This window comes from Aulonocara sp. 'chitande type north' Nkhata Bay, linkage group LG20 (assembly GCF_057382095.1).
Source record: "Aulonocara sp. 'chitande type north' Nkhata Bay isolate Kocher_YH1m ecotype deep benthic linkage group LG20, A_spYH_male_GT1.1, whole genome shotgun sequence".
NCBI classification, from domain to species: domain Eukaryota; kingdom Metazoa; phylum Chordata; class Actinopteri; order Cichliformes; family Cichlidae; genus Aulonocara; species Aulonocara sp. 'chitande type north' Nkhata Bay.
The window spans coordinates 1,681,334-1,704,710 of NC_141363.1; the positions used below are offsets into that span (position 1 = coordinate 1,681,334).

General features: G+C 40.0%; 1 protein-coding gene across 3 annotated transcripts in view; it reads left to right on the forward strand.

Moving 5' to 3' along the window:
- LOC147304766 (chemokine-like protein TAFA-2) overlaps positions 1 to 23,377 on the forward strand; it is a 95,956-nt gene that overhangs the window by 39,246 nt on the left and 33,333 nt on the right. For 2 of the 3 annotated variants that reach the window (XM_086278053.1, XM_086278052.1), the window contains exon 2: positions 8,708 to 8,808. In XM_086278053.1, coding sequence (XP_086134179.1) covers positions 8,709 to 8,808 — 100 coding nt within the window. In that variant the 5' untranslated portion in view covers position 8,708. Of the gene's footprint in view, positions 1 to 8,707; positions 8,809 to 16,289; positions 16,546 to 23,377 lie in introns of those variants that run through there. The other variant, XM_086278054.1, reaches the window with a different exon arrangement.

Sequence of the window (23,377 nt, forward strand, 5' to 3'; positions counted from 1 at the left end):
ATCGGTATCGGTATCGGACATAAAAAAGTGGTATCGTGCCATCTCTAGTACTGTATATTACTTTTCATGTTGCTTACAGACCTTTATGAGCAGATGGATTCAGCTGTAGTTTCGTTTAAAAAAATCAACTAGTTGATGTTACATATACCGGAGTCTGCATACGCGTGGGTTGACCACGAGAGACCAGAGCTACTGCTGAAAGACGTGTCACCATTCCCCAACTATAAAGTTCCCGATGGCTATTATTTAAAATAAATGTTGTAAAGAAGCCTTATCAGATGTTTCTGTTGGCTGAACTGTGAGCTCAGCTGTTAAAATGCTGCATTTGATTCGCTTTCACACCACTAATGAAATGTACCTCTACATTTCATGTAGAACTGGACCTGATGCTCTCAGGTTGGCTGGTTTGTACCACAGTTGAGGTGACAGCTTTCACATTGGCCTAATTGAACCACACTAAAGGGACAATTGCGCCTGTATAAACTGAACAGGGGTGTGAAAGCAACCCTAAAAATCCCTTATAGTGTACTGGCACAACTGCTACTTTAAAACAGTTTATTCCCTCTTGTAAATGATGTCACTGAAAGACTGTTTCTCAGTATGCATGAAAATAAAAATGTCAGTTTTTGTGACCGTGGGTAACAATGTGTGTGTTCTAATATCAAAATCGCTTTATGTTAATTGCTGCAGTGACTGATGCAGAGCGCACAGGGATCTCATTTTCCAAATGGCTTATATCTTAAAGAATGGAAACTCCTGGAGTATTAATGTATTTCTACTACATTTTTCTCTATTACCACTGGGAGCTCATCCAGGGCTCATATGCCCGTGAGATGTCTGTCCGGCTTTAGCTAAGATGCATACAAACACACACGCCCACGTGTTCGCACACACAAAAACAGACTGGAGATATGGAGAGGAAACTGATCAGCTGCGTGGAGCGGGGAGGGTATTCCAATGGGACTAATTAAAGGGATGGAACAGACTGCTGAAGTCATTGGAGACCACCGCTCTTTCACCAACTATTTCTTTCTCAACTCGCTTTTACTTTCTCTTTTGCTCCTCTGTGTTCTGTTAAAAAAGCTACATCATCCCGGGTTATGAGATTTAATGCTGTTTTCTCACCAGTGTTTTTTTGGTTTTTTTTTTTTTTTGGCCTGTCCCGTTTGGCTCTTTTGCATCAGAATTGTTGTCTAAAGGCAAAGAAAGATGCCCAACGGATTTACTTTACCAAACTGACCATCCCAGCCTTGCCGTAATGGTCCATTTGATTCACCTGTTATTGTTTATTTTATTTTCACTTACTGAATACGGGACAGACTTGACTGGGGGAAAGAAGGGGAGAAAGAAAGAGGGAAAGAGAAACAGCTGAGAAGAGGGACGGGGGAGAAGGGCAAAAGACAAAAACCAACAGAACGGGCAGAGAAAAAAAAATGCATATATCAATCACCTGGATCACCTGCTGAGAAAGAAAAAAGAAAACAAGCAGAAGAGAACAAGAGTAATAGAATAAACAACATCACAATGATATATGGGAATATGACAGTAAATACTAAATATTAAACATTATTGTGCAGCACATAAGATCAACAGAACACAGTGTGCTTTGAGGTAGGAGCCAAAAAGGGTGTAGTTTGTGGGTGTGATCACCAGTGTGTACACCTGTGAGCATGTTTTCTCACCAGTGTTAACGCTAAAGATGTGATTAGAGGAGTTTAGGATTTCTGGAGTCTGCACTGCTTGAAGCGCTTGTTTACCAGCCGCTGTGATCTCGAAATTCACAAAGTTCCGAACTCACACGTGGACTTTTGGTTTGTCAGTATAGACAATTTGTCTGTTGCCTTTGAGTGTGTGCAGATGTGTGAGTCACCGTCCTCTGATGAGTTTGATACTGATGGAGAGTCGAGCTGTTTAGAAGCTATTGATCAGAACCCCTTGTTCCTGAGCAGTCAGACACACACGTACACAAACACACACACAACCACAGTGCTCCTCTCCTCTACTCTCTCTCTCTCTGTCTTCTGCTGCCCCTTTCTGAATCCATTTCTATATCACACACCCACTCATTCTGCGGCAGACAGACCAAACAACCAGCCATAATGAAGTGGCACTGCATCATCACAAACACTGCTGTGTATCTAAATGAGCTGGAGAGGAAGCAGGCACTGTCTCTGCTTTGTTTCCTAATTATATAGTACCAGCAGAAGATAGGTGAGGACAGCAGGAAGAGGGTGAGAGGAGAAGGGAGAGAAGGAAAGATATAGGAAGACTGGAAGAGATGAAAGGAACAAGAGATGAAAAGTACACACACACTCTCTGTGTGTGTGTGATGCCCCCTAACCAGAGAAAGCCTTGGCTCAGCCTGTCTGGCTTTTCAGCTTCTCCCAGCTCTACAAATGCCTGGCTGCATAACCAGATGACTCACACACCAAGCTCAGAACTCGAGCCAGAGCTTAACACACACTTCCTCACGGCAAAAGCGGTCTCACACGTGCGTGCAGATACATCCTTGAATATAGAATATGTGCACAAAATAAACACATCAAATTATGCCCAGATCCAACCAGGTGTGTGCATAATCTCATCTGCACTTAGTTAATCTGCCCAGACTCTCACACAAAAACTGGTGAGCTTGGTTTGTTTTACTTACATCATCACAGATCTTTTCAAAAGTATTTTAGTTTTGTTTTTTTAATGCCATGACTTTCCTTCGTTACTAGTAGAGTTATTCATTACCACCATTTTTAGAGAGTTTGGGTTTTTTTTGTTTGTTAAACCACTTAACACTGACCTCTGAATCATTACAGCATAAAAGGAGCCTAACTAAAGGGATGAACCAGAGTTTTATTGACACATAGCAGGCAACTTAAAAAATAACCAATTTTAGATTGTATGTTTAGCCACTAGCAGCCTGTCATAAAAGCACATCATTTAGCGTGATTAAATTTTACTTTTCTATGAAAAGAGCCAAAAATTACACACTTACTGTATCAGTGATAAAATATTACTGCCCCAACAAGGTCATTCCCAAATAACTATTAGCTGTAAACTTGCCATCGTGCCAACATAAGAAAACTGGAAAGCGGAGAATAAAAGAAAAATGATCAGCCCTAAAAATCTATCTGCAGCAGATGAACAGTATCTGAAAGTTGTGTATTTAATGGGAAACATTGCCAAATCTGAGAGATGTATCTGGGCCTAGTTGACCCAACTACTACAGTATTTGATGAAGCTTCATTAGAAAAGTTCTGAGTGGAAGGATGACCATCAAGAAGCTGATCTTAAAGAAGGGAATCAGGAATAAGAGGTTAGGGTGTTTCAAATTACACAAGAGCTAGGCTGAAAATCCGTGGCAACAGATCTTATGGAGTGACAACTTCAGATTTTATTTTTTGTTGTCAATATGTACGAATAATATAGGTACAACAGCCAGGTTCTACAGCCATCTGTAAAACAAGGTGGAGGCTCTTTCACGGGTTGGGGCTGTATTTCAACCTGTAATCATGGGGATCTTATCAAAATTGATTAAATTATGGAAGCAGAGAAGTAACATCTGCTTTTGATTCACTATGCATTATCATCTGGAAAGAGTTTGACTGGCAGCGCCTTCATTTTCAGCATGACGATGACCCCAAACACACTGCCAGTTCTTAGAAAGAAAAACATTATCAGTCATAGACTGACCTCCTCAGAGCCCACAGCTCAACATTATTGAAGCAGTGTGGGATCATTCAGTTCAATTGAATTTGATTTTGTTTATATAGCACCAAATCACAACAGTAGCTGCCTTAAGAAGCTTTATATTTAAAAACTGTACAATAATACAGAGAAAACCCCATCAATCAGATGATGCCATATGAGAAAGCACCAGGTGAAAGTGGGAAGGAAAAACTCTCTTTTAACAGGATGAAAAGGGAGGAAGGCAGGGCAAAGAATAATAATAATAGTTCATGCTTAAATGCAAAGTGGTGTATCATCTTGATATAGAACAAAAGTAGAAAGAAGAAAAGAAGAGCTTTGAATTTATTTCAAGAAACCTGGTGAACTATTCCTGAAGACAACAAGAAGAAATGATAAGAAACTTTGCTTAAAAGAGTTCAAGCTCCATGTATGTTTGCACATGGTTCAATAAATAACTGCAGCTATTCCCAGTCTCCTAACAAAATATAAAGAAATGAGGGATGACTGAAGACATTTGCTCACTACTGTTTAGTGTTTGGAGGTTGGAGTTGGAGTACGACCAAGACTAGTAGTAGTATATAGTTGACTTAGTTGAGTTTTGAGCAAAGCTATAGATATTTAAACAACATATGTAAAAGATAAAAAAGAGCTCAGCTGCCTCTTGCATTTGCTTTTGCTTTACCAGCATCCTGCAGTTATTTATTCACACCAGTGCGCAAACACATGTACACAAGTTTACTGACCAAACAGTTTCCTTGGTAGAAAACACACAGCTTGTTTGTCTGTTGAAGAACTTTTTGCGTGTACTTAGTGCCCAGAATGTAAAGTGCTTTAATTATGTGCATCCTTTACTTCAGTGGAAACACCTGCCAGCATTTGGATACCCAGTACTCTAAGTGTTTACTCACCATTGTTGGCCTTGTCCACATTGAATACACACACATAAATAAAATCTGTTATTTGATCAGTATAGTTGATGAATATATTTTTTTAAATCAGAAAAGTTGTTTTTATTAGATTTATTGGTGAGTTGTTTTGTACTTGCTTGCAGATTCCTGTCAGACCTGAGGGTATAAAAGCTTTGTGTTACAGGTTTTTTTTTTGCTTTGTTGTTTTGCTTGTTTTTGTTGTTGGCTGCTTGGACATTGGCAGTATCTGTTCTCTAATAGGTCGTTATTTCTTTACCCCAAAACAAACGTGCACCTGTCCTGAGTCGGCTCCGTGTCTTAGTGTGCATTATGCCTTCATCCTGCAGTCTTTTCTTTCTCAAATTTGTGGCCTCGTGACTTGCAACAGCAGCAACAGATTCAGCAGCATATGGGTGGATGTTGCCGACGGAACACAATTTTTCACTCAGTAGCATATTTGAGATGCTGTATTCACATTTTGAAACGTATGCCCCAAAGAGCAATGCGGTTCCTCTGAAAAGCCGACAGTTAGTGCGCCATGACAGGGAGTGCTGTCTTTAAGTGGGATGAAAGTGGTAAAAGCAAATAGCCAACACTGCCAAACCTGAAGTGGATGATGATGTTTTCTTTCCATCTTGTTTCCACACTGTGCCAGGCAAGTCTGGGCACAAAAATGCCAGAACCGTTCTTGGCACATCCCCGGTGCTTTTATTGCAGTGAACAGTGAAATAGCCTTTTTTGTATTTATTAGGGAGACAGAAGGTCACTGCAGGGTATAATTGCCAGTTGTGTATGTTTGACATTAGTCGTAGAGTATAAGGGTTATACATGACTGTTTTCTCAACAATCATGCATGGCAGTGACGTTGTGCTGGCTAAATTCTACAGGATGCTCACAGTTACTACGTTAAGAAGGTGTAACACAGATGATACATCACTGCATTAGAGAAATGACATTTGACGCTCAACGTGACTCAAGTATGGACATAATTGTGCCACAGGCATAAAAAGTTTTAAAATCACAAACACTGTTAGGATTCATCATCTGTCTTTGTACATATTATTTTAGAATCCATGAATTAGAAGAAGAATTATCAAGACCATTTTAAAATAAGTAGATGGATCAGCTAAGGCACCAGATGCAGCTCTTGGGTCCCGTGTCAGATCTTTGCTGGCTATTTTCCTGTACCCTGAGGACATGACTTTCAGATACTAATATTAATAATTAATAATTTAAGGACACACTGCACACAATTCTGACATGTACCAAGTTTTTGGCTAATGGTTGTTTGGGAATCACTTTGTTGGTACAAAACTTCAATTTTATGCCCGACAGAAAAATTAAGGTTTTAAGTAGTTTATTATGTGTAGGTTCTTCCATTGTGTTAGGTCCTTTTTTATGTTTGCAGTAAGTAGTTTGTGGTTCAGATCATCCACCAGTTGGAACTTGGATTTGGATGGATTGATCCCCAGTTCCTTCAATCCGCATATCAAAGTATCCTTAGGGAAAATACTGAACCCCAAGTTGCCCTGGCTCCTTTAGAGAATGAACTTGTGTGCGTGAACTGGGTGAATGAAAGTGTTTTGAGTCCTCAACTTAAGTAGAAAGGTGATATATAAGTAGTATAGTCTATTTACCATTATCATTTATTAAGTGGCTTAACAACAAAAACAAAAAAATAAAAACAATTCAATCAATCATAAATATTTAATCTCTGTAATATTTTAGATATTTATACTAGAGCTATTTGTTATGTTTTGTAACTTTGTAATATATTGTATTATTATTTAATTGAGTTCATTCTGTCACTGCTCTTATTGGAGCAACTGTAACCACATAATTTCCCTTTGGCTTATTAAAGTATTCTGATTCTGAAAAAAAAGATTTAAAATGTGACATATGAAAGATGTTAACCAGAGGATCAAAGAATATCAAAGACATCACATGTAATGAAATCACATAAAAAGTGTCTCAAAAAGTGATTTAGAGGTTTACTAATTCTGCACATTTTATTTCCTCAGGTAGGTCATTCCAAAGTTGAGAGGCCCCAAAAACAGAAGCACAATCACTTTTAGATTTTATTCTTGACTATGATTTAGCCAAAAGGGCCCCATGTGAGGATCTAAGGCTTGAAGTTAGCTCATACAGGGTCAACATTTCATCCAAGTAGCTTGGGGCCAGATTGCAACATCATTAAAAAGTGATGATTAAAATCTTAAAATCAATTCTAAATCGTACAGGGAGCCAATGGAAAAAAGCCAGGAATTGAGTGATGTGATTGCTGTCTGCTAATACCAGTAAGAAGCTGTGCTGCTGAATTCTGAACCAGCTGCAGGCAAGAGAGTAACTTTTCATTCATGCCAGACAGGAGAGAGTTGCAGTAGAGAAAATAAATATGTGGATGGCTTTCTCCAGGTCTCAGTGTGAAAGTTTTATTTGTTTTCCACTAGACATACTTCTAATTTCTAGGAAGCAAGACTGAACAGCTTTATACATGTGTGATTCAAACCTAGGAACAAAATCAATTTGAACTTCGTTTCTGCAACAGGCTCTACTTTAGTTCAATAAAGAGAAATGGAAGAACTCACTTGGAAGAACTGAACATTGTTTATTGAGAAATTATTATATTTGGTGGTTAGACTCTGATGACCCATCATGGCAGAATGGAGTCCCAGCGGTGATTTAGGACAGGACTCCCCGGAGTCTAGATGCTGGTGGTGGTGAAGACGAAGACTGAGGCTTGGATACATCTCTGAGGTGTCTGTGAGTTGGAGATGGGCAGGAGGTGGGTTGCACGAATGAGTTTGAAAGGGAAAATGATGGAGATCACAGATGTAAATCACATAAAGCAGAGGTTGATTGGCTCAAAGAGGGCAAGAAAGAAGATGATTGGACTAGAGTAATGATGACAGCATTGAGACTGACAGCGTGGGAAAGTGGGAGTGATTTAAAGAATAGAAAAGCAACCTGACACCCAGAAAACCAGCCAGATGAGTGATTACAGATCTTCCTTACTGAACTTATGCCCAAGCTTCATTAGAGAGAACTCGAAGAGAGCTTTCAGTGATTTTAAGACAGTTTTCTGAGATTGAATATAGCTGTTTTATGGCGTTAGGTTATCCTCAGGACTTTCTGCCAAAAAGGAAACCCTTTCACCACAGAGTTTAAACGGTAATAACGTCAATCCAAAACCATGGACTCGAGTCCCAACCAGACTTTACCCTAATCATCTGCCAAATAGGAAAAAATAAGTGTAAATGTAAAAAGGTTTGTGTTGAACATGGTTTAACCAGCAGTCTTCTGAGTGATAGTCCCGTGTTTCAGACATCCACCAAGCCCGGCTCTTAATGTGGACTGCATTAGGTGCTTTTTGTGTACTTGCAGTCAGTTATGTGGTTCAGGTGGTAGAATGAATGTGTATGGATTGGTCCTCTGCTCATCCAGCCCGCATGCCAGTCAAGTATCCTTAGGCAAGAGACTTAACCCCAAGTTGCCCTCAATAGATCCTTTAGAGCAGTGGTTCTTAACCTTGTTGGAGGTACCGAACCCCACCAGTTTCATGTGCGCATTCACTGAACCCCTCTTTAGTGAAAAATAAAATATGATGTTTTTCAAATTCAAGACATAGATATGTTTTTTACTCTGCACAAAATGAGCCATGCATGTCATGGCGGAGGCTCTGCCAAACCCCTAGGGTTCGATCGAACCCAGGTCAAGAACCACTGCTTTAGAGTATGACTGTGTGAATGTTGCTCTTTACACCACCTGACTTCTTAAAGTGTTTCTACCAAAACGCCTAACATGTTATTGTGCGAGAACGTTCTGGTGAATTCATGGGAAACACTGAACTAACCTTTGCGCTTCAGCTGATGCTTTTTTCACTTCATGCATGAACATATACAGCAGTGTGTGGTGCTTGATTAGGTTCAGACTTGCATAAATGAGAAAGGTGGAGCCCAATTAGGTAGAGGGGGATAGAGAGTCACTAATAACAGTTCTGCAGTGAGAATCAAATGAATGTTTTTTGCATATATACAAGTAAAGCAATGCATTCTCTAAATTTGTCTCTTCTCTTGTGTCCACTAACAACATTTGTGTGCTTACTTTCCCTTTGACAGAATGCGGGAACGGGGTCCTTGCATTTGTGGAGTAGGTGTGTGGAGTCTGCTGCTATCTCTTTGTCTGGCCTCCCTCACACATGCACACAGAAGCCACACAGGTAGGTAGCTGTATATCTATATGTCCGCTTGTGTACTGTATATTCACCTGTCGGTGGGTCATTGTCTGTTTACAACATCCACAATATTGGCTCTATTGTAGATTACCTCTGCAGCCAATTTCTTTTCACATATTGTAAAGTTATAGTGAATACACCGCGTGCTACCTGAGGGAACACCGAGGTCGGCTTCACAATGAAATACGAGACCACCGAGGCAGATTGCCAGGAAGAACACACAAAACTTCTTTAATAAAAGAAAGGGGGGTACAAGTAATCCAACAAGAAAGGTCTTCCCAGTTCAGAGGCGTTCGCGTGCTCGCAGTCCCATCAGGGTGGATGACTCTCAAAAATGCCTGGGGGTTACAGCACAGACAGTGAGAAGTGAGCTTTTGTGGATTAGAAATCCCTGGTTGTGTGATATCCTTCCCGTGTGATTCAAGTGGCTGAGTCACTACCGTGATTGAGCCCAAAGGCCTCGTACTACTTTTCAGTTCATTTCTCATGTTAAGGTTGGGTACTCGCCTCCCTGGTTCACAAAGATCACATGTGTGTGACACTGAAAATCCCATACCTCTAGGCAACAAAGATTTAAGGCGGAACACGTTATAGCTGCTACCTGTGCTGGAATAAGAGCTTTTTATGTTCCTGAGGTCATGCTGTTCAGTTACATGCACATACAGGCAGGAATGTGAATTCATTCTGTGTGTCGTCGTGAAGCTTTTACAGTTACGATTTTTATTAGGGGTATGTCAGAGTGCTGGACTTACAGGCTTTATTGGCTGTAGGCTTGCAGTGAAGGTCATTATAATGTAAGCTGTTCTTAATCACTTTTAATTCTCAAGCAGCATAAGTAAGTTTGAAAGGCTGGTGCCTCTCAATCCAAGTCAGTTCAGTACAAGTCTATTTTATTTATGTAGCACTAACTTACGACAACAGCCACCTCAAGGCATTTTATATCATAAGGTAAAGACCCGACAATATGACCCTACAAATGTGTAAGCACTTGGTGACAGTGGGAAATAAAAACTCCCTTTTAGCAGGAAGAAACCTCTGGAATCTGCTGTGGTTGGATGACCGGATCAGGGGAGGTAGACGGGACAAAAGACACCCTGTGGAAGCCAAAGTAAATAGTAACTAATTATTAAATGGATAATGAGTGAAAAAGATGGGAACCCCCCAGGAGCCCCTGCCCAAGTGTTGTTCAGTGTAACTAAGGAAGGACTCTGGGCCACCGGATCTAGACTTATCTATATGATTTCTAAAAAAGGAAAGTTTTAAGCCTAATCCTAAAAGCGGAAAGGCTGTCTGTCTCCCGAGCTAAAGGATCTACTTTTAAATATTCCAGGAACCACAAGTATTACCCAGAAAAATCCATTTCAAGATTTGTGGGGCAGATTTGGATGTAACTAATAAAATGAAAAAAACAAGCAAAAACCTTACCCAACCAAACTCAATAATTGAAAATGACAAAATCACCTAAGGATAAAAGCAGGAAGTGATTTTAGTGTCGCGTGTTCGGTTTGACTTCATATAATATGCTGTGATGGCTTGAAAATGTTACGCTGTGCCTTCGGCTTTCATGTTGTGATAAGTGTTGTGCACCAGCTGCCCTTCATCTGAACTGGCTGTCTTTGTCGTTTTTGGTGCTGCGTATCTAACGTGAGCGACGTGAAGGATATTTATATTGCAGCCAGTGTATTTACGTCTTAACATCTGCCTCGTGCAGATGTTCCATTAAGGGATGACTGAAAGGGAGAATGATTGATGAGTCTGAATCTTTTCTTTAATCTGGCATCTTAGGTGGACGTGCGCCCCTCCTTTGGCCTTCCTTGTACAAACTGAAAATTTCTCATAATGTTATCGCTTCTTGGAGACAAGAAGGGTTTTTTTTGTGAGATTGTGTGTGTGTGTAGTAAATGTGTGTCCTTGTTGAAATGTGAGTACCTATATCCATGGCTTTGCGTGTGTGTTTTGTGGCTGTTTGTGTGTAAGATTGACTCTCCTGTTCTCTGGCTGCCAGGCATCATCTCCTCTCAAAGAGACATTTTTGACAAGGCAAGGGCAAACATTTTCATAAATGGAAGGATCGTGAAAAGACATTGAGAGGGGACGGAGACACCTTCTCACTGTGGTGCTTCACCATGCTTTCAGCGAAGTGCTGAGGTCTGCACAAAGCTACGAGAAAAACAGCGAGTGAGGCAGATAAATAGAAAAGTCACAAGATGAGGAAAAGTTTAGAATTTGCACTTTTGTGTTTTTCTTTTGTCACATTTTGCTCTGAAACGGTGGCAGCAAAGGCGGCGTTTGTCTGCCCGTGTGCATTGTGACCGTTCTTCTGTTAATGGGTAATTGATTGTAAAGTAGGTTGTGATCAGTGAGTTACAGCATTATCCAGTTGCAGGGTGTCTGAGTGAGGAAAAACAGACGAGTAATCAGATAATTACTGAATACAATCCTTTAGGTCACCTCAAGGTTGTCGCTCTCACTAATTCAAAACACACCCGCTGTCTCTTTCTCTTTCGCACATGCATTCACAGAGGTACACACACACACACACACACACACACACACACACACACACACACACACACACACACACACACACACACACACACACACGGGCATGTAAAGTAAATTTGATTACAATATTGGGAGTCACTAAAGCTATTCGGTTTTGCTTTCATTATAAGAGTACCCCAGTGAGCGGCTGTGGTCACTACCATTACAGCTCCCCGTTCTCTCTTTAAACGTTCAAGTCAAATCAATTCGTGGCTGCCGGTTTCATTTCTGAAGCAATGATTTACATTTTTTTGGACAATCTCTACAGTGAGAATTTGGGATAATCAAAAGCTAATGTAGATTCATGCTGACTATGTAAAGTGTTGTCAGCACAGACTATTTATAATTGGGCGATGTAGCTACTATGACATCACCAATTGATTTGGGCCATTTTGAAGCTTTGACTTGAATATTGGCTATTGCCATTTTTTTCTGTAAATACGGTAGTTCAGATTCAGAGTTCGAGCACGCTACACAGTCATACTGGGTCTGTCAGTCACCAGATGGCTGCCCCTCCCTGAACAGGTTTCTTTAGAAGGGAGTTTTTCCTTCCCTGTGTCACCAATTGCTTGGTTGCATGGGGCGTTTTCTCTTTATTACTGTGGGTCTTTTTAATATAGGGGGCCTTGTGGTGACTTTGGTTGTGATTTTGCACTATATAAATAAAACTGAATTGAATTGAACCAAGACAAAATAATTTGCCAAGAGTGCTGTAGAGTTGTAGTTTTATCTGTGCAGAATAGCAGCACAAATATTTTATTTAACTGCCTGAAAAAACACCAAAAGCTGCAGTTAATTAATGCATGAAAACCAGGAGAAATGATACATTGGAGGCTAACGTGAATCATCCATAAAACTGTACAGCAAACGAGTGTATCTGTCAAATGCATAGGCACATTGAAATTACATTACATTTAAAGATATGTGTTGAGTAAACACGAGTGATGAAGGCTTCAGGAAAATGATGAACATACTGGACAAATGGTACGTTAACCTCTTGGGCAGGTATGTTTCTAAAGTGCACCGTGAGTGAAACCTGGTTATCGAGTACTTTATTCATATCCATCATGCAGGTACAGTGAAAGGAGTAAAAAAACTGATTTATTTATTCAGTTTTTTTTAGCTTCTATTTTTTATTGTTCTTTCTGAAAATTGTCTGAATTTAGGTAATGATTGACCTATTTTAAAGCGGTTATATGTTCAAAACGGCGGTCCGTTTACCTGAGAGACAAAGCAAGGAGCTCGGTTTGTGTGCTTCGATCAGCGGTTCTCTTGTTGCAAGAAGTGAATCCGATTCACTTCTTGCAGTGAGTGGATTCCACCTTACCTAACACCAGCCAGCCATGATGGCAATACATCAAATGTCTCCCGGCTAGGTTTTACTTCAGCCAGCATTAACACGTTTGTGTGAATATGTGTGCATGCGCATTCTTGAATTCATTTCACAAGGCATGTAGAGACAAGACAGGAACAGCAACCTCAGGAGAAGAGCTGATGGAACTGAGAAGTGGTTGAAGAAGTCTCAGGATATAAGTGTGTGTCTGCAGGAGAGTGTGTGTGTGTGTGTGTGTCTTTGTAGTTTCTGTTCTTTTTTGTATCTCTCAAGCCAGAGTAGAAAAATAGAAAATGATGCCTTTTCTATGCCATTAGTGCCTCTCCATCTGTTAAACCACCAATCCTTCTGTTTATTCTGCCTTATTCCCACATTTTATTATACCGAAATGTGTAACACCTAGACCACAGAGCGCTTACACTTAGTAGACTATAGATCTCCTACAATGAAGAGATCTTATTTGCAGTCTAGGCCTTGGTTAAATGACTCAGTGGTTCTGCCGATAGTCTTGAAGAAACAGCTTGGCTTGGACTTTGAAGTAAAGCGGAACAGCGATTATGCTGATCACTTCACCACACACTGTCGAGTCATTGATTCTCAGTCTATAGGCTGCAATCTCTATACATCGTCACTCATTAGAGACTACTAAGAACTTAAGTTACTCTGAAAGGCATTGTGACTGCCAAGACAGGAAAATACAGATGTAAGGAGAAAGACATAGAAGGCGAAGTCACATGTGCTAAACTACTCTCGCACATGCTCAGAGGGACATGTGCATTCAGTCAGGCACGCCGACAGACCCTCTGTAGATCCACATGGAAGGACACACACAAATAAAAAACCCACGTGCACACACATCTATATGCATACATGGCCAAGGAGGCTCTCTAATGTGATGTGCAGAGACAGGCTGTCTGCCCTCCTTAGTGGCTGCTCCACAGTAAAGCTGCACTCCATTCTTGGTCTACAACACGGTTCCATATGGCTTGTGAAAAATTCAAGCTGAAAATTACAAATGTGAATTTTTTCATGCTGACAAACATCCCAGCACTTCCTTCCACTTTTAAATCACAGGTCACGAGTTAAAGAATTCATGCATGAGAGAGAAAGAGACCAAATTAATGAAATCAGTAATTACTGACAGTGAGACAGACGATCAGAAGAACATTATACTGTCACTTATTATACTTTTAATGTGGCATGCTCTGCTCATACTGGGAAAGAATATTTCCTTCTTTTAAAATCTTCTTCTTCCTAAATGTTTTAAATTAAGCATGTGGCCCAGACTGTGCATTTTCGTGCAGCCGCACAGTTGTGCAGCGGTTAGCAATGTTACCTCCCAGCCAGAAGGTTCCTGGTTCAGCACCTCTGTGTGGAGTGTGCATGTTCTCACTCTCCCTGCGTGGGTTTCCTCTGGGTACTCTGGTTTCTTCCCACAGTCCAAACACCCGCATGTTAGGTTAATAGGTGATTGTAAATTGGCCACGGATGTGAGGTAGATAAAGTGCTTGGAAATGTGCAGAATAAAAAGCGCTGCATGACTGTGTGGTTAAAAAGTGCTTTGAGCAGTCAGTAGGACCAGACAGCGCTAGATAAACGTGAGCACGGTGCTTTGCACATCGTTTCATCTCTGATGAGAATAATAATAAACTCAGCACATTCTAAATCTCTTTGAAATCCAATAAATAAATGCAAATGTAGCAGACGCTTTCCGTCCCTTCCCCTCTGTAAATACAACTTTATTGAAATTGAGACGTGCTGACCCAGGGCAATTAAAAATTATCATTGAACAATAAACACACGAGAATAATAAATATAATAAACACCAGAATCTTCCTTCACTAACTGTGACACAACTCTACAGGATGAGAGCAACAACAAAGCCAAGACTTTCGTCTACAGTTATAAGCTAAAATAACAGTGGGGGTGGAATACGCATGTGTACGAGGCACCATAGAGGGATCACACTGCCAGGAACTTGGCTGGATCGTACTTTCCATCTTTAAAGCCCTCTTACTCCATCATCCACACCTGCTTCACCTGTTGAATGAATATCATTTTTGTTGGGAAATGAAACAAAAGATTGCACATTGCTTGAAACTGAGGTTGTGCATGTGTGTGTTCCCATATAATTACATTGCAACATCTGACTGATGACAGACGTGGAGTCATCGGTGGTGGCGAGTGGCAGACAGGGAGAAAATCACTTTTAATTACCCATTTTAAATATCACTGTCTCACAAATAGCTGCTGACATTAACATCAGTCAGTGCGGTAATCATAAAATAATTATTTTATGAGCAGGAAGCTGCATAGCAATGAATACTGTTTGTTAGAGCAGTATTTATGATTTCACACAATTATTAAGTTTCAGTTACATCGTATTTTGTCACTCTGGTTTCCACTGAACACCGACTGTCCTGCTGCCTCACAGCAAGAGAGACACGTTATTTATGATCTGCCCATTTGTTCGGCAGTATGGGTTTTACGTAGCCTCTGGCTTCTTTTTCTCCCTCGCTCTATATCAGCGGTTACAGTTGACAAATTTCATGACTGAATAACTGAATTAGCATATACTCTCCTTCACCAATCACTGTGTCCTTGGTAATGCGCGTATTGTTTTAAGCCATTAACGTGCCAGGAGTGTATCTGATGATTGGGTACAGGCCTTCTAGACTTTTGGAGTTTGTCACAGGATCATCTTCTGTACTTATTCCTGCTCAAACAAGATTCCACCGATATTCTGGAGAAATGTGTTTCTAATGTCTGTCAGGCAGGCTGCCTGTTTGCTGAAATATTGAACAAGAAGATCAAAATGGTTTTTCTACTGGAGGACAGTGTGTTTATAGCTGGGGTTTTTTCTTTTTTTTTTTTACCAAGTGTAGCAAATGAATATCTATAAAAGCAGAAAGGTGATGCCAGACAGCAAGATGAACTCTGCTTAGAGGCAGCGTGATTCATGGCCTCTGCCTAAAGAACCAGAGTAGCACATAAACAAAAATGGATTGTGAGGCTGTGATTGTGTTACTAAGGACTAGCACCATGCTCTTTATAGTGTATGTATATATGAAAATATTCTGTCTGGTAACTGAAACCCTTCCAGAGGCTTGTTAAAGGACATATATAGAGAAAACTAAATGTTTTTAGGCATGTAGACATGGTTAAGAAGAGTCACTGGAGTTCAAACAAAGCATCAGAATGGGGACAAAAAGTGGTTTAAGGGACTGGATGTGGCACAGGGTTTGGTGCCAGACATGCTAGATTTTGGAAAAATGCTGATTTATATAAAACCATCTCAATCCTTCTGACATATGGGGAATAGTAAAGAAGAAGAAGAAGCCCAAAACAAACAAACAAAAAAAGTGAGAGGAAATCTAATAACTACTTGCCACAGCCAGTTATGCAGAAGCACATATTTAAATTCCCAAATGGAAAGTATCAAAAGTTCAGTCTTGTGGTGATTAGGGATGGGAATCGAAAACGTTCCCACTGTTTCAATTCCTTGGAAGTGTTTGCCATTTTTGCAAACGATTCCCTTATCGATTCCAGTCGCCCCGAATGACGTCACCACGTTGCAGAGCGTCATTTACCTGGCAGGAAACATGGCGGCTCAAACGCTCAAAAGTTTGGTTATACTTTACGAGAACGGATGAAAACAGGGCAACTTGCAATACTTGCTAAGTAGATATTTCATTTAAGGGAGGAAACACTACGAATATGCAAAAGCTCACAAAACACGCGATGACCTTAAATGAATGTCGTGTTTTTAATTCCGCTCCGGACTCGTGAATCTCAACCCAGCAGCAGCGGTAACGTTTGCACGTCCTCTCCCGTTAATGCGGCAGGTAAATAATCAACTAACAGTGCATATTATGTTAGCGCGATCTGCCTTATTACAAACCTGCCATTACTGTGCATTTAGTGACCATGATGAGACAGAGTCTGGCTCAGATGCTGGCAGTTCTCGCTGCAGTCTGCCGGTAGCGTCTCCTTTCAGGCCAGGATAGACGAACGTCACCGAGCAGTGACTAAGTTTGTGGTAAAAGGCTTGACCCATTTGCCACAGCAGATGATTTTCAGTAAGTGAATGTGTTTAATTGTAGGCAGGGACATTACTGGATATTCTTGTGTAATTGTTACAGAATAATTTATGTTATACTTTGTTATTGCTACAGAAGAATATTTATTTTATTATTTTACATTTACAATGTTTTTCCTGGGGACCCTGTGACGCCCCATTGAAGAGCCGTAGGCTGGATCTCTGAAGCTCTCAGTGTTGGGTTTGTAAGGCCATGTTACTCCTAAATTTCTATCTTGTTCAAAGAGAAGATATAAAACAAAGTTCTAAGCTAATCGACCTTAGTGTTCTCCTTTTTAAAAAGAATCGATAAAGAATCGAATCATTAAACAGAATCAAAAATGGAACCGAAATCGTGAAAATCTTATCAGTACCCATCCCTAGGTGTGATGGAAGTGTTTGTTTGTTCTGGCACACATTGAGCCTGTTGAGCAACATTTAAATACTCTCCTTGAATGTAGTTGCTTTGCTTTTATAACCACAGCACACATCATCTCAGAAGTGTTTTTCTGACAATAAATTTACTATTAAAAAAAGTATCAGTACAGCTAGAGCACCTTTTAGATGTTTGAAGAATCACCTCATAAAAACTGCTTTTACAAATCTGCAAAAGGTGTGTGTTGTTTTTAGACCAGCTTCTCTGAACAACGTTAGTAGCACCTTCTTGAATTTATGTCAGAACGAATTTCAGCAGTTCTGAAGGTAAAACTGAGGCCAACCAAGTTTCTTACCAATGACTAGTGCTACCTCAAATTCAAGGATACTGTTCTTCAGCTTGATTGGAACAAATTGTAAACGATAGAGTGGTGCTAAAGAATTATTCACAAATCTTACAGGTCAGCTTCAATGTTTCAAAAATCACTGATGATTGTTCAAATAGCTGATGAAATGACAAAGTCAGGAACTGACTCACGCTGCCAGTTCCTGCTGCGTTTCTATGAATGCAGTGTTATCAGATTAAATGCTCCTGCAAACACACATAAAACACACTGTGCTCTATCATTACCCACGTATGATCTCCTACTTTATGGTGCCTTGCAACGCTGGCAAAACGAGATCTTTTTTAAAAATTTCCAAAAAACTGCAAAAGAGCTCAGATGATTATGAGAAAAACACTAAAAATTAATTAAGTTTGGGTTAAAGTCACACCGTTCAGCTGTACCTGAGCTAAAGAGCTGCTAATGCTGATGTTGTTGTTGGTGTTGTCAGTTCCATTTTTGGATTTTAACGAAGGGTTGCCGAAGCAGGTACTTCCTCATGTTTGATTCAGCCGAGTTTGTGGGATCTTTATCTTGTTAGGTGAACGTGTAAAATGTTTCAACGTTTGAAAGGAGTAAAAATTGCCTAAATCTCGTTCTTTTAGTTTGGAATTTAAGGTTTTGTTTTCCTAAAGTGAACCAAAATACACAAAAATAAAAGTATTAATTTTTCTACTACTAATTAATGTTGAATTAATGTTAGAATAGAATAGAATAGAATAGAATTCAACTTTATTGTCATTGCACATGCACAGGTACAGGGCAACGAAATGCAGTTTGCATCCATCCAGAAGTGCTTTAGTGATATAGATATATTACAATATATATTAGCAATAATATAGATATGTAAGTATATTACAGAAATGGGTCTATTATGGTATGTTATAATGTACACGGTATGAAGTATGTTGTGAATATTCTATAACTATAAGTATGTACAGGCTGTAGTGAGTACAAGCTATGTACAGGATATGAACAGGATATAAATATGAAAAACTATACAGAATATGAAATAAATAACTTTACAGAATCTGGGATATACAGCTATACAGAAATGGGAACTATGCAAGTTGTAAACAGTTGTAGGATTAAAGATTATTGAATGTACAGAATGATTATTTACACAGAGCTATACAGTAGTGCAGTTAAGATAAGTGAGGGTGTAGATAGTTTCTACAGAGGCTATATAAAGTGCTAGTGGTTGTGAGTGGTGGTTCAGTCCATGTTATTATTGTGTTTGAGGGTACAGTTGTCCATTGTGGGTGTGTGTATGTTCAGTCCATGAGTTTAACGTGGGTCAGATGTCAGGAGGCAGAGTTCAGGAGTCTGACAGCTGTGGGGAAGAAGCTGTTCCGGTACCTGGTGGTCTTAGTCCGGAGGCTCCTGTGGCGCCTCCCAGAGGGCAGGAGGGTGAAGAGTCCATGTGATGGGTGACTGGGGTCTTTGATGATTTTCCCAGCCCTTTTCAGACACCGCTTCCTGTAGATGTCTTTTATGGCAGGAAGTGGTGCTCCGGCGATGCGCTGGGCAGTTTTCACGACCCTCTGCAACGCCTTCCGGTCCGAGGCAGAGCAGTTCCCGTACCAGACTGTTATACAGTTGGTCAGGATGCTCTCGATGGTGCAGCGATAGAAGTTCACCAGGTGGCAAATATGAGGAATTTATGACAGTATTGAAGTGTTGTATTGGTTACACATGGTTATGTAATAAATCTCAACAGTTACAAATTTGACTTTCTTTAAAATCTATTGAAATCATTGTGACTTTATGAGAACTTTATGTTATGTTCTCACGTCTTGAATGAAACAGGACAGTGTGTGATAGTCGATGCATTTCTCCAAAAACAAGTACTGTGGAGCCTAAAATAATAAACTCCCTCTGTTGTTATAATTTCATAATTTAAAATTCAGTTACATCTAAATAGATCTGTAGATCTAGATGCTAAATTTGAAATAAAATGAAGATAGAATTGATTTCCCCCCTTCTCCATCAACCCTTCCGAGGTAATGTTAGATGGATGCACTGGTGTGTCTCTTTGTGCTGTGCTGATTACGTGTTTGGACTAATTGGTGTAAATAGAAAGTTTCCTTTCCCTGCACAGTGAGATTTCCTCACTGGGGTCCTCTCATTGCATTCATTAGAGGAAATCGTTACCTTTTAGCTCTCTAGCTAACCCTGCCTAGACCCACCTTGGTACAGTTTGCTTTCTTAAGTAAAAGCATAAAGCCTCTATTGACTTTGTTTTAGCCACTGACTGGAACTAGGATAGTTACCTGTTTTACTTATTTGAGGAAATCCAGTTTCCCTTTGCAAAAGACACCCAAGGACGTCTTGCATATGCGCACAGGACAATACAATATCAATATGAATTAGCAGTTTGTTAAGGAAATACTATAAAAAAGGCAAAGAGTAGCTTTGATTGAATTTTTTAGACTTCGCTTTCCATCATGTCCTTGTGTCCTCTGGTCTTTGGTTTTCAAGTCTCCTTCTCTCTCCCGTGTTGTTCCGCCGCTGCTGCTTTCCTCTCTTTTGCCCTCTGTTTCATATTCTCTCTTTCCTCCTCTTCCCAACTTTTACTTTATTTCACAGCTATTAAACCAGGAAATTTCAATCAGGTAGCACAGCGTGAATTTTTGCCGGGGCAGGAGAGAACGGGTGAACTTTTATTTAATGTAGCCGTTCTTTCTTTTCTTTTCTCCTCTCCACCTCCATCTCGTCTCTCTTTTCTTCCGCAGCTGAACTCAACCTTGGCTCTTTATAGTTTATGATTCAATTTCCAATTTGTCCTCCAGAGGTATTTACCTGGTGGGTGGCGCAGCGCTTTTGTACTTATGTGTTTGTACAATGCTCGCCTTTGGTATTCATGGGAACACCGTCTTACAGACACATGCATTTGAATTTCCAATTCTGCGTCAGCAGAACTTTTGGCTCTGTTTTACATGAGTCACATTGAGACAGGAATCATCCTTTTAACTAAGAGTCGGGCTGAAATATGTATAACCAATATATACAATTTCCTTTTATTAGAGTCAAGGATGACCAGAGTAGCTTCGAAGAGGCTTGGGTGTTCTTGATTAAAGACACCTAGCAGACAAACTTTTTATGTTATATAATGGAAATCTAGCAAGGAATTCAAGTAGATTTCCAGGTGAAAGGTGTAAATAATAAAGATGGTGAAAGGTATCATATACAAATCTTTTAAACAACTAACTAAACTATAAACTAGCACCACAAAACAATTTTGTGACTTACTGCAGTGATGCTTCACAGTCTTCTGTTGAATACTGATACTAGATAGGAAAATGCTTTGAACAGTATATCTGCTAGTTGTAATGACAAAGTCATATGACCTGGCCCAGAAAATCTAAATCCGCATCCTGATTATATCACTTTCAAAGCCACGTTCATATCCACAGACTGCTAACACAACTATGACTTCATACCGCTTCGTGAAAGTTTAGGTAGCTTTGCTATGTGACCAGGATTTCTTTGCATGTCCCACTTGGACAAAACTCCAAGGCAGACCCAGGACACACTGCAGAGATTACTGCTCTCAGCTGGTTTGGGAAAGCTTTGGTGTCCCTCCAACAAAAAAAAAAAAAAATGCAGACTCTTTGCCTCAAAGAAAAATATGTAAAGCATACTGAAAATAATGAAGGTAGGGCAACTTATTCATTATGAGCACCCTGTACAATCTAATTAGTTACAGTATGTAACTATAAATAAAAAATAATAATTAAAAACACATCTCGTAATGCAGTTAAAATCCGCCCAACTTTTTATTTACACTGTTCTGCAGTGTCCAGCATATCCAGCAAGGTGGTTGGTTCTGCAGCCAGTGCTCCTTGCAGCAGCCTCAGCTATGGAGGTGCAGAACATTGTCCCCAGCCTGCTACTGTTGAACTGGGAGTTGAAGATCTCCTGAACCTCTACCAGGCGTCCCCAGTCTACACTATATGTTTGAGTGTGCCAGGTGTGTCCGGCATCCTCCCCCGCCACCTGATCCAACTCACCATCATGTGGTGATAGTTGATAGTTCAGCTCCTCTCTCAGTGTGCAGAACATACAGCCGCAGATACCCAAGCTGTTTATTGAGGTCAGCATCCCTCAACCTCCCAAATGTCCCCACAGGTGATATTCAGTGCCTCGATAGTCCTGACCGCCGCCCGACAAACAATAACACCATAACAGCATATTTTTAAAAAGGGCTATGCAACCATGGTCACTAACTTTTCATTCTGAATGCCTTCTATCTAGATGTAAAATCAATTCATTATTTCATTTTAATGACAAAGTGTCGATATACCTTTCAGATGATCTGCAGAATAATGTGGGTGCAAAAAAAATTGTTCAAAGATTTGCGGACTTCACTATATACTGTGCAGATAGTTTGGTACCTCTAAACTAGGTTTGTGAGATATGATCTTTCAAGAAATGCAGACCAAACTGTTGTTGTTTGCGTTTACTTGCGCAGCATGTCTTGTAGAATTTACTGGAGTCAACAACAAGAACTGCTGGAATTCCTTTGAGGACAACAGCATAGTGCAGTCATATCTCACGTCTAATAACAGAAGACAGGAAAAGATCAGTAAACACTCTCACAAAGCACAAGCGAGAAGTAAAACAGGTTGGTCTAAAGTACGATTAAACTTTAGCATGATTAATATAAATGACTCTGAAAATTACTAATATATACGAAAACTAAAAAAAACACTCAATTGACATCTTTCTGTCCAACAGCTTACTGGGAGGAGTGCTGGTCCAGAGCCTCAAACCAAGCGTACAGCACAGAAAGTCGATCGCATACAAATATAAACTGTCAGATAATGAAGTCAAATATGAAATGAGGCAAAGCAGCACGTTGGAACCTATTTAAGTACAGAATAGAGTAAGTGTGCTTAGATACATTCCACCACTGAAAAGCAGCATCTCCAGCTTACTTAGTTGAACTAAACTGAGTTGATCAGCTTTTAGTGCTAATAACAAGTTGATAATTACCGAGTTCACTCTACTTAATATTTTTAATAAGGCACATTATTAGGTTTTACAGTGTATCTGTGTGAGACTATTGACTAGTCTACTGATTATTTGCAGTTTATTTTCTATGAGATTTGGTTCTGTTGTTCTCAGATTGAATTTCTTTTGTGTTAAAACAAAGCTCATAACAGCTACTTTCTCTGGCTTGCTGTTACCATTATCTTGTCTTAGTCTGTACTCATTCATTGTTTTGTATGTTTGTCCCGTCCAGCTTTGAGTTTTTGGAGCTTTTCTCTGGTCTAGAGCACAAGAGCAACACGTACTGCACATAATGCTCACGTTATAGTCAAATTAAAAACTTCCCGTTACACCTCATGTTTGGACTGTAACCAGAAAGCTGAGCCCTTCAAAAACAGGATGTATTTCATTGAGTCAGTGGGTGTTTATTATTTGCATAGTTATGAATTGCCATTGAAAAATGCACCTCTGAATCTTATTGTATAATTTGTAAACAGGCATGCTCAGAGCACATCAAAGCCTTTTGCTTTACCTCCTTGGGGTCCATTTGCTCTCATATCGCTCCCTTTTCTTTTCCCCGTGTACACAGTTTCTGTGTTTGATCTCAGGAGATTCAGCAAATGACCAGGTGTTTGGAAAGCAAACAAACGGCTGGATGTTACCTTTTGAACCATTTACATATTTGTGTCTGTCAGGAAATGCAGGACTCCATCCAAAGCTTTTGTTTTCTCAGCCATGTGTACCAAGAAAGATCTGAATGGATTAATGCTACTAAACAGCAAATCATAAACCTAATTCCTGTTTAGCTTGGGTACATATGCACACTCCCCGAGTGTGGCTTGTCTT